The sequence below is a fragment of the Cyanistes caeruleus genome, chromosome 1, assembly GCF_971803275.1.
Source record: "Cyanistes caeruleus chromosome 1, bCyaCae1.hap1.1, whole genome shotgun sequence".
NCBI lineage: Eukaryota > Metazoa > Chordata > Aves > Passeriformes > Paridae > Cyanistes > Cyanistes caeruleus.
This window is the reverse complement of record NC_141701.1, coordinates 72,353,406-72,366,814: the sequence shown is the minus strand read 5'-3', so window position 1 is coordinate 72,366,814 and position 13,409 is coordinate 72,353,406. Positions and strand designations below refer to the sequence as shown.

Sequence of the window (13,409 nt, the reverse complement as noted above, 5' to 3'; positions counted from 1 at the left end):
TTGCTTTCCACTTAATCAGATCCTTTTCAATCAATTCCGAACAAAATATGGATACTTGATTCAAGTGTCTATCAGGTGGCTGCCCTATATGTTGTACAGGCCTGTATTATAAAATTAAATGGCATGGTGGTGAAAGTCTCCTATGTTTCCTTAGAGGACCGTAAGGAGAAAACTTGCAGACCCCCACAAAATATCTGCAGATTTAATGGTGGCTACCTAATGCACTACACCTATAACATTTATAGTAAAAGTTATATTTCTGGATTGTTTTTAGAAATTGCCCCTTGGCTACACGTGTTCAAAGGAGAAGATGCTGTGGACTTCTCACAGTTAACATTTGACCCAGGACAAAAAGAGCTTATTGCTGGAGCGAGGTGAGCAATCTATTTTCTTTTTTGTGCTGCACCAGACAGGATTTTGTTCTTTGTTGATAAGCAAATTTAGCCAAATTCCAGTATCAGTGTGCTCTTGTGTGCCTCCCCTGCCTTCCAGACCCACTAAACTGAATGTTATGTATGTTTATTTCTCTTATCCCTGACTGGAGTTGCAAGATGGACTGCCTGCCTGGTATCAAGGTTTATAATCTTATGCTATTCTAACTTTAAGGAAGACTGTCCTGGAGTACAAAATCTTTGTATGCATACTGTAGAACAAGCAGGTGCTATCTGGCAATGTGACAAAAGTTGCCATTGCATGGAGCTTAGGATGATCCCAAATTTGGCTATACAATGTGGCTCTTTGTGTTGGGATGTTTCTAATAATTATTCACTGCAATGCCAGGAGTGATCTGTTAAAGACTGCAGAATCAGTGGTAAAGTTGGTGACTGATGAGTTCAGTGGGAGAAATGCAGCACTCAATATGAATGATCAGCAAGTCTCGTTTATTGATAACTCTAACACCACTTATATAGCATCAATAATTAGGCTCATACATAGTGCAAAAAGCAAGCTCATTATTGGATACTTCATTTAAGGTCAACTCCACCTAATTCTACATTCCTGTGATCGCTCATCTATGCTGAATTCACATTCTTCTGATCACAGCGTCCTGCTCTCAGTTAACAGCTATCACCAAGGCCTTCCTGACTTTGCAACATCTCACACCAACTGTACTCTATTGTCTAATTCTTTCCCAGCTAACTGCTGCATGGGAATATGACCTTTGCTCTCTAGCCATTCCTCTATAATTCCCCTGTTTTCTTTTTGTACTAACAAAACTGTAGAAGTAGCCTTTTTTACCATGTTTTGCAAGCATTGCAGTATACAAGGAATAAACAATAACACAATCACAATGATCAATATAACAACAATTGCCATTTGTGCCAAATTTTTTAACCATCCTGTGAGACCTAGGGATTGAAACCATTCCTCTAAAGGATTTGTTTCTATGGTTAATTTTTTCATATTGCTCTGTAGTTGTTGAAGACGAGCATAAATAGACATTGAATGATCAGAAAGATTCATGCAACACATCCCATCAAAATCCTCACAGCCATGGCCTTGTGCTAATAGCAAAAAATCAATAGCAGCTCTATTCTGCAATACAGCATGCCTAACACTGTTCATATCCGAAAGCAAATCAGACAAAACCTTTGATGTAATATTAAACTGTTTTCCTGTCCAGCATGCCAGTCGTCGTAACTGTGTTAAGGCTTGAGCACTAGATACTCCAGGTGTAAAAATAGATGACACAATCACTGTAGGACGTTCCCAAAGTTCAACCTTATCTTTGCATTCTGGTCCCAATTGAAACACACTTCTCTTTGTTCGTAACTTGGTTCTATTGGTTTCTAAGAGCTGCTGTATAGTGGGTGCAAACAATGTCAATTTCCCAAAATAACAAGGCCCACCATAAAGGTTTGCTGGCAATCCTTGCCATGCACGATCTCCACAGATTAGAAAAATACCAGGTGGTAATTGTAGAGGTGAACTGCTAGAATTTACCTTGTGAGACCAATTACCACAGTATGCATCATTATTTTGCAAATATAGCAAATTTTGTGGAGAAACATTTGTACCATTTGGCCCATGAAACCTTTTTGCATAATTGTTCCTAGCCCAATTGACAAAAACCAAACAGTAGTTGCTAGGGGCTGAACCTAACAGTCTTAACTCTTGTGGTTCTGACCCAGTAACATTTAAACCTGTAGCAATGTACCAATTTTGAGCACCAATGGGATTTGCTGAGATTAAACCTGTGTCACAGATATTGATCATTAATTTACCTGATGGAATTTCACATAATGTTTTGTTAGCTTCCTTGGGTGTTTTCCAATTCTTTGTCCAGTTTTTAAACATTGTGGCATTGAATGAATCATCCAAAGGTGCGCCCACTAAACAAGTTCGAAAAGGATCCGAAGGGGTAGCCATTGAAAGGCAAAAAGTATCCTGTCCAGTTTGATTAGCCCACGTTACCCACATATTTTGTCTTTCATCCATGTCAATCAAAAATCCTTCATTTCCCTCTATTATAGTAAACCACAACAACAACCTGATCAGAGGTAGTCCTTTAAGGACTTCAAAAGGATTGCGGCAGTTCAGCCAGCATCTTGGCTGGATCCCATGTGAGATCTTGCTTCCCTTTTCTTTTACCCCTCTGCCTCGCCCGTCGATTCGGTTGCTTCGAACCACGGGGTGTTCCATCTTCTCGGCAGCAGGGATAACTTTCAGGGAAAGACCCTTTCTCTCGAGACTGCCTTTTTAAGAATTGCTCCCAATTTTTATTTTTTACCCCTGGAATATCACACCTCACCTGTGTCAGTGTCTTGCGACAACGTATTGTGATTATCTCAATAATATATGGTAAAGGGGTATTAGGATGATAACAATAATTTTCTGGATTTATGCCAAAAGCAAAAATCTCCCACCATCTATCAGATCCTTTTTCAAATTGTCCTGTTTGCACACCTTCCTGTAATGCAATCTCAGTTAAATTTCTTTCAAAGTTATAACACTCTGTACAAATCCCTCTTGGAGATCGACCCCACTTAGAATGTATCCACCACTTTTCTTTACACACTTTACAAATGTAACATACAAAAGGATAGCATTCACAATTCGGTACTGTACACAAAATTTTCATGTGAGAGTTCATCAGATCCCGTCTCTATGTTGATGGTAGAGAGCGAGAAGTATCTGCTAAATTCTCTGGATCAGCTGAAGGTGAATCACTGGGATCAGCAGGTTTAGTCCATCGGCTCAGGACCCAGACAGGCCCTGTGGGGGTAGACACACAAAGATAACCGCGTCCCCAATAGAGTACTTTGCTGGGACCTCCCCACAGACCCGTTTTTGGATCCTTATAGCGAACCCATATTGGGCTTTGAGATTTCTCTGCCTCAGGTGCACTATGACGTATTGCTGCAGGCAAATTACTGTTTCCAAAAATACACAGAAAATTTAAAACAAATAAACAGCGCAATAATCATTCTTGTGGATCTTTGATCTCCCTAAATTTATTCAGATATTGTTTTAGGGTACCATTTGCTCTGACCACACTACTATTGTTAAGCAATGCTTCCTGCAGTGTGGAGCTGTGAATTAAGTACCAATCCAAAGTGTCCTTTTTTATTGGTATCTGAATTTCAGCTGGATCTGTGCCCATAATTTGCCACAATCGCTTCCGACCTTGTTTTATCAAGTTTGCTAAAATTTCAATTTTTTGAATCAAGGTATGTCTCTGATGTAGTGGTGGCAACAACCACTCTAATACCCATATCTCCCCTGTTTTCTTTTGTTGCTGCGTTAAGGCACCGATAAGATATTGAGGGCCAAACCATACAGTAAGATTAATGTCCAAGTCTGGATCTCGCCTACGAATAACACCTGTTTGGATACAGTCCATTATTTTATTGAGAGCTTCTTGTTGTTCACTGGTGACCTGTATAGGTGCTGTAGGATCAGTTCCCTTTAACAAAGGTCGTAAGTATTGTAAAAGTTCATTAGGAATACCCACAACAGGTTTAAGCCATTGTAAATCTCCAAGCAATCGCTGAGCATCATGAACAGTATGAAGTGACATGTTAAGTGACAGTTTCTGAGGGGCAACATACTGTTCAGTTAAAGTCCACCCGAGATATTTCCATGGGGATGACTGCTGTATTTTCTCAGGTGCAACAACCAGTCCATTCTGAAATAGTTGTGTTTGAATGTCCTTAACTTGTTTATCTGCAAAAGGTTGTGACTGAGCAAAAAGAATATCATCCATATAGTGATAAATAATAGTTGTAGGCCATCGAGCACGTAGTGGCTGCAAAGCGTTATCAACATAAAGTTGACACAAGGTAGGAGAATTACGCATACCTTGTGGTAAAACTGTCCATTCAAACCTCTTGTCTGGTTCTGCTCGATTTAATGAAGGCAAGGTAAAAGCAAATCTGCAAGTATCCTGTTCATGCAGTGAGATAGTGAAAAAACAGTCCTTTAAATCAATTATTAACAAGGGCCAATCTTTTGGTAACATTGCAGGATTGGGCAAACCAGGTTGTAGCGCCCCCATTGGCTCCATTTGTTCATTTACTGCACGTAAGTCATGCAGCAATCGATATTTCCCAGATTTCTTTTTTATAACAAAAATAGGAGTATTCCAAGGACTTGTTGACAACTTTAAATGTCCTTGTTGATATTGTTCCAGCACTAATTGATGAGCTTGTTGCAGACTTTCCCTTTTTAAAGGCCACTGTTCAACCCGTACTGGTTCCTGGATTATCCATTTGAGTGGGATTGGGAAAGTCCAAACAATGGCCTCTATTCTAAAGGGTGCTCATTAGTCAAAACAACACCAAGTTGTGACAAAATATCTCGTCCAATTAGACATTGAACCTTGTCTGGTAATGGAACAATTGACAAAATAGAGCTGATGACCTTCCCATCTAATTGAATCTGGACTTGTGGAGACCTTTTTGCTAAAGTTAAACCTCCCACCCCTGTAACAGTAACCATACTAGGCAACATAGGCCATTCCTGGGGCCAATATTGTGAAGCAACAATACTTGAGTCTGCCCCAGTATCCAATAGTCCTTCTAATTGGTGGGATTCTCCATTATAATTGAGAACAACAGTTCGCTTGGGTCGAGTGTTTAAGTCCAGAGTAAGTAATGTAAGTCCTCCTGTAGAACCAAATCCACCCGTACCCCGTGATTGATTTTTCAATGGTGTCAATTGATGGGTATATCGCGGCAGCGGTACCAATTGTGCAATTCGCTGTCCCTTATCAATTCTGGCTGGTGGTGCCAGTGTATATGCCATGACATATATTTCACCAGAATAGTCCACATCAATTACTCCAGGTAAAATAAACAATCCAATTAAACTAGCAGATGAACGTCCCAACACTATTGCACCCATAGCTTTTCCATTTATTATCAGTGGTCCAATAATTCCTGTGGGAATCTTGTAGGGCTGTGATGTCAATAAATCCACAGTCACTGAGGCTGCCAGGTCAAGGCCGAGGCTCCCTGCTGTGGCAGGCTGGAGGGAAGTTGCACTGATGTTCCGGCAGCTGCTACTTGTGTCTTGGCGCGGCGGCTTCTCGCGCTGGCTTTCCCGTTTCCCGATCGCCGGTGGCAAGCACTATCAGCATGAGTATTGGACCGACACTGATTGCACCAAACAGATGACACAGTACATTCCTTTCGAATATGTCCAAGGTTGCCACAGCGAAAACATTTGAATCGGGAGGCTGGAATCCTGCCATTGTTGGTTGTAGCCGCTTGTAGGGGTGCAAGAGCTGCTAAAACCTGACTCTGATTAGATGCAGCCTGCTTTTCCAACCCTTGTCCTAGTTCTTTAATTGCCTGGACTAACATTGCCTGTGAGCCCACTGGTATATTGGACATCCTCTCTAATGCCTCTTCAATAGTCCAGTTAGCATTTAGGGAATTTAAAACTGACCTGGTTGCTAGATTACAATTTTGTAATGCACATTGTTTTAACAATGCTCCCCTCATATATTCAGGAACACCTGCCCGCTCTATAGCTGAAGCTGCTTTATCAATAAATGCTCCAAATGATTCATCTCGCCCTTGCTTAATACCCATATAAGATGGAATACCTCCTGGCTCCTTAATCCGATCAAATGCAGCTCACGCTAACCGCATACCTTCTCTCAATTTATCTGGTCCCAAAATAGCTTGTGCTTCCACTGGACTATATGGTCCTAATCCCATAAGTTCCTCCAAAGTTAGTCCATGCAGTGGATCACCTGCCTGTCTCTGCACATTTACACTTTCTTGACAATAAGCTTGCCAGTGTGCATTAAACAACAACTGCTGATGCTGACTAAGGATCAATTTCATAATACTCTTACAATCTGCAGGCAACAAAATCTGTGTACCCCACAAATAATCAATCATCTGTCTAACCAGTTCACTGGTCACTCCAAACTGACTGACTGTAGATCGCAACTGTGATAACCATTTCCAATCTAAAGCTGTAATTTGAGCTTGTATTCCTCCCCCTTGCATTGGTGCAAAGGTTACAGGACATGCTACTTCTAATACAGCGTCTGCTATTTCCTTATCTCCCTCTTGCAAAATATTCCGTGCTAACGTAACCCATGTTTCTCTCCTTTCCCGTGCAATAGCCTCACTTAACTCACACCCCACCCCAGAGACAGATTTATTTCCCGTAGGGGAGGATGGTAACAGTGCTGAAGGCTCCGTTCCAGAATCAGGGTAAGTAGGTGAGGGAATTTGGGATAATACAAAAGAATCAGCAGCTGGAGCAGGAGTCAGTGGCTGAGCGGGGGAAGTCAGTGGTTGCGCGGGGGGGTTCAAAATTACTGTATTTGTGGCGGGTGGCAATGGACACTCATTTATTCCCTGTAAAAGTCTGTTTTTTGACATAGCTGTAGATGCCTGTGTGGCAGCTGCCTGTTCAGCCTGATACTGCAAAAGAACATTATGAACTGTCCGCCACAGTTTTCCCAGTTTTTTAGCAGCTTTATCATCATCTAAAGTAGCGTCCCACAATTTATCTCCAAGTTTTCGCCACTCACTTAATTCATGAACTGTATGGGGATTCTGAAAACAACCCTGAGCATACCCATAAGCAAGAAGTCCAGGAAGCTCCTTGCGCAAATCAAAATCTTTAACCTGTCGCTTTTCTAAAAAGCAGGTAAATAAATCATATGCTGCTTGCCTTTCCATCTTACCGTCAGCGCGCGCTGTTGCAGCCCCTACAAGGTTTCGGCAGCACGTTACGGCAGGACTCTCCTTTGAGGTCGCCTGGGCGCGGCAACCCTACTGTGTGATCAGGACCCTCCTCTGAGGTTGCCTGGAATGCAACACAGCTGTTGCTTTTCGCCGTCCTTGCTGCGGAGGACCCGTCCCCTGTCACTGACTCTCGTGGCCAACTCCTTTAAAAGGTCCGAAAGGTTCCAAAGGTCCCAAAAAGCTCTGAATGTTCCAAAAAGTCCTTAAGGTCCCAAAGGTCCCAAAGGGGGTCCCTGTTCGGGCGCCATTTGATGAGTTCAGTGGGAGAAATGCAGCACTCAATATGAATGATCAGCAAGTCTCGTTTATTGATAACTCTAACACCACTTATATAGCATCAATAATTAGGCTCATACATAGTGCAAAAAGCAAGCTCATTATTGGATACTTCATTTAAGGTCAACTCCACCTAATTCTACATTCCTGTGATCGCTCATCTATGCTGAATTCACATTCTTCTGATCACAGCGTCCTGCTCTCAGTTAACAGCTATCACCAAGGCCTTCCTGACTTTGCAACATCTCACACCAACTGTACTCTATTGTCTAATTCTTTCCCAGCTAACTGCTGCATGGGAATATGACCTTTGCTCTCTAGCCATTCCTCTATAGGTGACACTGTTTACAGAGTAGGAGAGCACTCTGCAAGCTGTGATCAACAGTGACACTGTCTTAGATGTCAACATTGAAGCAGTGAAAGTCCTTGAGCACTATTTTTCTTGCCTCTTAGCATATGAGGTGTAGCAAAACATCTTGTTTGGCCAAAAAAAATTAGCCATCTAAAGTTATTATTCATATTGGCCTTCTAAATATATTTTACTTTTGAATGAACAAAGTTCTAGTCACTTCACTTTTCTGTTAGGTTTAGCATTGGAATCTATTTCTATTCTGTTTCCCAGTTTGCTTCTTAGCTGAAAATGAGGTTCAAAATGCAGTCATAAAATGCACTGCAAGAAAATTTTCTTCTTTGGGCTAGTGGAAGTTGCTTATCTACAGGGGAAAACTTTCTGAGTATGGAAGTAGGTATGTGTGTTTTTATATATATTTATATATCTTTGGTCTGCATGAAGTGGGGTATTCTGTGCCTTGATGTTGATTTTTCATTTCTGTAAGCTACCCAAGGCAGTAAGGTGTGAGGTTATCAACTGCTGCTACTCTGTTAGGACTGTCACCATAAGAGCCTCTCCCCGGACCCATGGAAATGTGTTGGATTAGTGCACTCTGTACAGATATCTGTAGTAATTTGACATTTAGGAAAAAAAGCGGAAAACATCTACAGAAACTATTCCTCTGAGAAAGGCTGCTGGGAGTATCTTCTCTGCTTGAGATCAGACCAATAGCTAGCCAGTTTTAATAACTGACAGCATTTTGGACCACTGAAAAGTGGGATCACCTTTGAGAATATTACCTTTTAAACCCAAGCCTGGGAACAACTTCTCTCTTGGTTTCTGGCTTTGGAAGGTATCAGAACTCTTGTGCAGCTGGCCCTGCTCCCCCACATCCTGTGCGGTCTGGGGTGAGGGGGAGTGGGGGCTGAACCAGACTCCAGTGGCTCTCAGGCAGGGGATGGAGACTGTGGGGCTTCCCCCAGCCCAGGCCAGGCTGAGCTCTGCTGTGGTCCCTGTCCCAACCTAGGGCCACAGCTGCTGATATCTCACCGATATCATGTGTGCCCCCATGGCCCACAGAGACAGCTCCAAGCCGAAAACCGTCTGGTCTCCAGCAGCTGCTGAGCTGAGAGAGACACCTGGAGTCTGACACCATGAAGACCTGCATGGCTTAGGCCAGATTTAACCTTTTCACTACACAGATGAGACATGCAGACTTAATCCCCTCTCCAGAGAGAGGAAAGTAGAGGCGGTCAATATCTGAAGAGACAACATGAAACATCAAGGTCAGTAAAGGAAGGAGTCAAGCCTCAGATGGAAGGAGAATGAGGACATGCTTTAATAAGCTGGAATATTCTTTTGGTAAAGCCATGGAGATGGACAATAATGTTCTGAAAAACTCCTTTAATTCATGAAAGAGTGTTGGGGAGAATGAAGTATTCAAACTATGAATCTGGGCAAAAGTATCTCTTGATGAAACTAAGTAGATGGTGGAGTAATTGTGATCCCATGAAAGGCTTAAACAGAGAGAGAGAGAGAAGTGAGAGCTAATAAAGACCTTTTGCCCAAGGGAGAGAAGAAGAACCCCTTATATAAAGGGGTTGAAAAACCCTGAAAAAAAGACTTTTTGCCTCATGAAAAACCTCTGGCTGGCTGCTTGTGTTATCGGAACCCTCACTCTTATACTTCATGTCCTCTAGCGACACGCTACTGCCAAATCCCACCACAGTATCCCAATAGCTGTTCAAACAAAACCAAAAAACAACCAAACAACAAAACCAAACCTTTTTCCTCTTTCCTATCTTATTTTATTCTCCATACTGGTAATCTGAAATCCAAATTTGAGCAGAAAATAATCTCATTTAAACCAGTGTTTTTAATGAAGCTTTTTGAATCACTATGGGATAAGCTTTGAATAACTTTGTTCAATAAGCAGTGACTACAAAAAAAAACAGCTGTTAATTCTGCTTTTTACAAAAGATCCCATACATCAGAAGATTTATTTTTTCTTTTAAGTCAATGATGCTTCAGAGCTCTAGATCTCTTTTTCTGATTAAAATTAAAATAATAAAAATATTCAGGGTTATTACAATTTCAACAGCAATTTTGTTTTACACAGTTCAGCATAGTTGGCTGTTATTTGTTCATAGAAGGTATTGATTTTCCTTTTCCTCATTCTGCATTTCCATTCTAAATTTTAACCTTTCCAGTGTTGTTGTGTTCGGCCATGGAGATATTCCTTTAGAATAACTAAACTTGGCAGCAGTTTTTTCTAATTGTGTGTATTATTGATATCAGTGCATCTTTTTGGCTACACATCTTTTTGTTCTTTAGGCATTGTGCCCCATGAGTCGTTATACATCATGGGATCCTAGATTCAGAGACTAGCAACCAATTGTCAGGGCGCTGTAGTCCCAAAACTGCAAGTGTAGTTTTACTGATTATGCACCTTCTGGATGTAGTCCCCGCTGCAGGTAGACCTGTGAATCCGCTGTGAATATATCAAGTTTTATCCTCACTTGCAGGAATGGCTTTTGCAGTCTTTCATAGTCTCAACTGGCCATATTGATACTTTTTTCCCCCCTTAATGTGCTGGTTTCAGTTACCTTTGACTGAGTGTCATCTGAACAGGCCATTAATATTATCATACTTGTGCTATGGCCTGTAGACAAAGTTTAGTACAAGTTTCTTGAACATCTACCTTGAACATCTATGGATTCACATACTCAAAGAGACATTTGAAGAATTCATTTTCTGTCCTAAGCAACAATGATGCTCTTGTAAAGACAGTGAAGAGAATGCACTGTTAATTCTCTCTTTTTTGTGACCCTGTGGGAGAATCAGCAGTCTCTTCCTGAGGGACTGTACCCTATTGAAGGGATCCGTTCTGGAGCAGTCCATGGAGAATTGAAGACTGTAGGAAAGATCCATGCTGGAGCAGTCCCTGGAGGACTGTCTTCCACGGGAGGGGAACCCATGCTGGACTGGAGCAGGGGAAGAACTCCTCTTCTTGAGATGGAATAATTGCAGAAACAATGTGTGATGAACTGACCATAACCCCCATTCCCTTGTCCCCCTGTGCCACTGGCAAGTAGGAGGTATAAAGTCCGGAATAAAGTTTAGCCTGGAAAGGAGGAAGTAATGGGGGGAAGGTATTTTTAAGATTTATTTCTCTTATTCTACTCTGATCTTGATTGGTAATAAATTTAGTTAATTTCTATAAGTTGTTTATATTTTTCCCATGAAGGTAATCAGTGAGTGATTTCTCCCTGTCCTTATCACAATTCATGCACCTTCTATTATATTTTCTTTTCCTGCATAGTTGAGGAGTGGAGTGATAGATCAGTTTTGGTGAGAACCTGGTCTTCAACCAGGGTCAGCCCACACCATCTTTGCACCTACAGGATTCTGCTTTAGTAATCTGGCGGTATTCTAAACTAGGGGAATGATTTTTCACAGCCAGAAGCTGTGTTCTGGCTCATCTTACGTTCATAATTGCCTTTTTCCAGCTTAATGCATTTAATGACCAAATTCCTTTGTCTTAGAAATCAAACAAAATACTATTGTGAAAGTTGGACACTATTGGAAATTTTTAAATCCCTTTTCCATTATTGATATTCATGGCAGGTGACTCTTTTTCATTTATGAAATTCTAGAGCCTCTAAAGATACATATGATTTGTCTTATTGAAAATTGTAGTAAAGATCCCAATTGAGAACCCGACTGCATGTTGGGTTCAGGACCCAACTCCTGTTGGGAGTTGCTGATGTCATGCAGCCATGTGGAAAGACAGATATGATCCTATGATACCCCAAACAGTGTCTCCTAGAGTGAGAGAGAAATTTTGATCTCTTTTGTTGGGAGTTAGGTGTCCTTCCTTTAGTTCTGGCTCACCTATGGAATTTTTACCTGTCAGTGACAGGAAAAATCTGACTGCTGGTACTTGTTGGGTGTTTGAGAAACACAAAGAGTTCAACTGGGCCCAAGGGGGAACGGGGGCATGAAAAAAAATGGAGGGTGGGGGCAACTGGGGACTGGCTGGCTTCTTCAGAGCAGGACACTCACTGGGAGCTGTTGCAGCTGAGAGAAGGGAATTTGCCATCACCCAGACAGAGCTGCTGCTTCTTCTAACTTCATTCGTGGGCCTCGCACCCCTGTCCTGCTGGGACATGCAGCAGTGCTAGCCACTGCCACAGAGCTGCTGATACATCTCTCTCTTTAGTCCACCCACCCAGGATTCCTACTCATTCCTGCCATTCCAGCTGGCTCTTCCATTGAATCCTGAAAGAGCATCAGGACTGCCCACCTGAGGAGGTTTGTGAAGCAAAGCCTCTCCTCCATCCTTTCCCATCTCAGCCGAGCAGGCTGTCACAGGGTCCCCAGTTCTGTTTCGTTGTTAATGCTGTAGTTATTGTTGTTTGTTTCCCTTGTTATACATACTAGTAAAGAGCTGTTATTACTATCTCTGCCTGAGAACCCCTTGATTTCAAAATTATAATTTGGAGGGAGAGAATTTTCATTCCAAGGGAGGCTCCTGTCCTCCCTAGCAGACACCTGTCTTCCAAAACCGAGACAGCATAGCACAAGGTTCTTTGGAGACTTTAAATTGTGGTAGTGTGTACTAGTATGTTTCTATATGCTTGAAACATAAACAAGGTTTAATGAAATTAGTTAGAAATGTAAGGAAGGACTGCTAAAAGGCAGATGAGAAGAGAGTTGGAATTGTAGTGCAGGATAACAAGAGCTGAGCGTGTGCACAGCACCTGCCCATAAATCCATCCACAGGTACATCTACAAAAGGATGTAGCAGTTTAAATGGAACAGCAGTGTTGACAGAAAACCAGATATTTTAAGTTGGCCATGAGTAATTTAGTCAAAAAACAAGTTTTATCACATTTTGCTGAGGCAAACAAAATAAGAACAGAAATAATTTTGATCTAGTGATCTCTAAAAATATGCAAGGGACTTTATTCTGTAGTATTAGCCATAGAAGGCAATAAGTGGGAAGTTAATCCTATATTGCTAAGATTAGTCTTCCTTGTCCAGTTTGGGAAATAAAGGTGGTTTTCTGATGTCTGTGGGCATTCTGTTGCTGTGCAAAAATAGATGGTTTACAATTGTATCTGGCCCCTATCCCTGCCCTCAGCTTCTGCAGCTTGTCTTCCACTCCTTGTGAGAAGGTTAAAACTGGTTGATTTTTTTTTTTTTTGTTCTGTAAGACATCCAGTTCTCCTGTAGGCATTGAGTTGATTCAGCTGGAGTCTTGTAACCTTGTTTCAGTTTCCTTATGCTATCAGCAGCAATCCATAAAGGGTACGACTCCAACACTAGTATGTGCCTTCACATTAATCACACAATACATGCAACCATGGATTTACATGGATGCATCCATGTAAAGTTACATGTGACTGTATCTTTAAAATTTGCCCCAGGAAATGTTCTTCATATTGTATGTGATCTGGAAGATAAAAATAAATGAGTTCTATTGCAATCTGAAACCTTCTTGGGAATTAATTTGTTTTCTTATAAAAAAGCCAGCCCATATGGCAGGGCAGAATTAACTTTTACAATTACGTGACACCAGCGAA

At 41.5% G+C, this 13,409-nt stretch overlaps 2 protein-coding genes across 12 annotated transcripts in view; one reads left to right on the top strand and one right to left on the bottom strand.

Moving 5' to 3' along the window:
- Positions 1-13,409, top strand: part of LOC147655596 (semaphorin-5A-like) — a 345,256-nt gene that overhangs the window by 185,051 nt on the left and 146,796 nt on the right. For all 11 annotated transcript variants that reach the window (XR_015274363.1, XR_015274377.1, XM_086842896.1 and 8 more), the window contains one exon: positions 275-374. Coding sequence is in view for 9 of the 11 variants with exons in the window: in XM_086842896.1 (XP_086699022.1) it covers positions 275-374 (100 nt within the window). In the remaining 2 variants the exon portion in view is untranslated. The remainder of the gene's footprint in view (positions 1-274; positions 375-13,409) is intronic.
- LOC147655597 (uncharacterized) lies at positions 5,337-7,148 on the bottom strand. Its single transcript, XM_086843718.1, has one exon. The coding sequence runs from the start codon at positions 7,146-7,148 to the stop codon at positions 6,084-6,086; it is 1,065 nt and encodes a 354-aa protein (XP_086699844.1). The 3' UTR covers positions 5,337-6,083.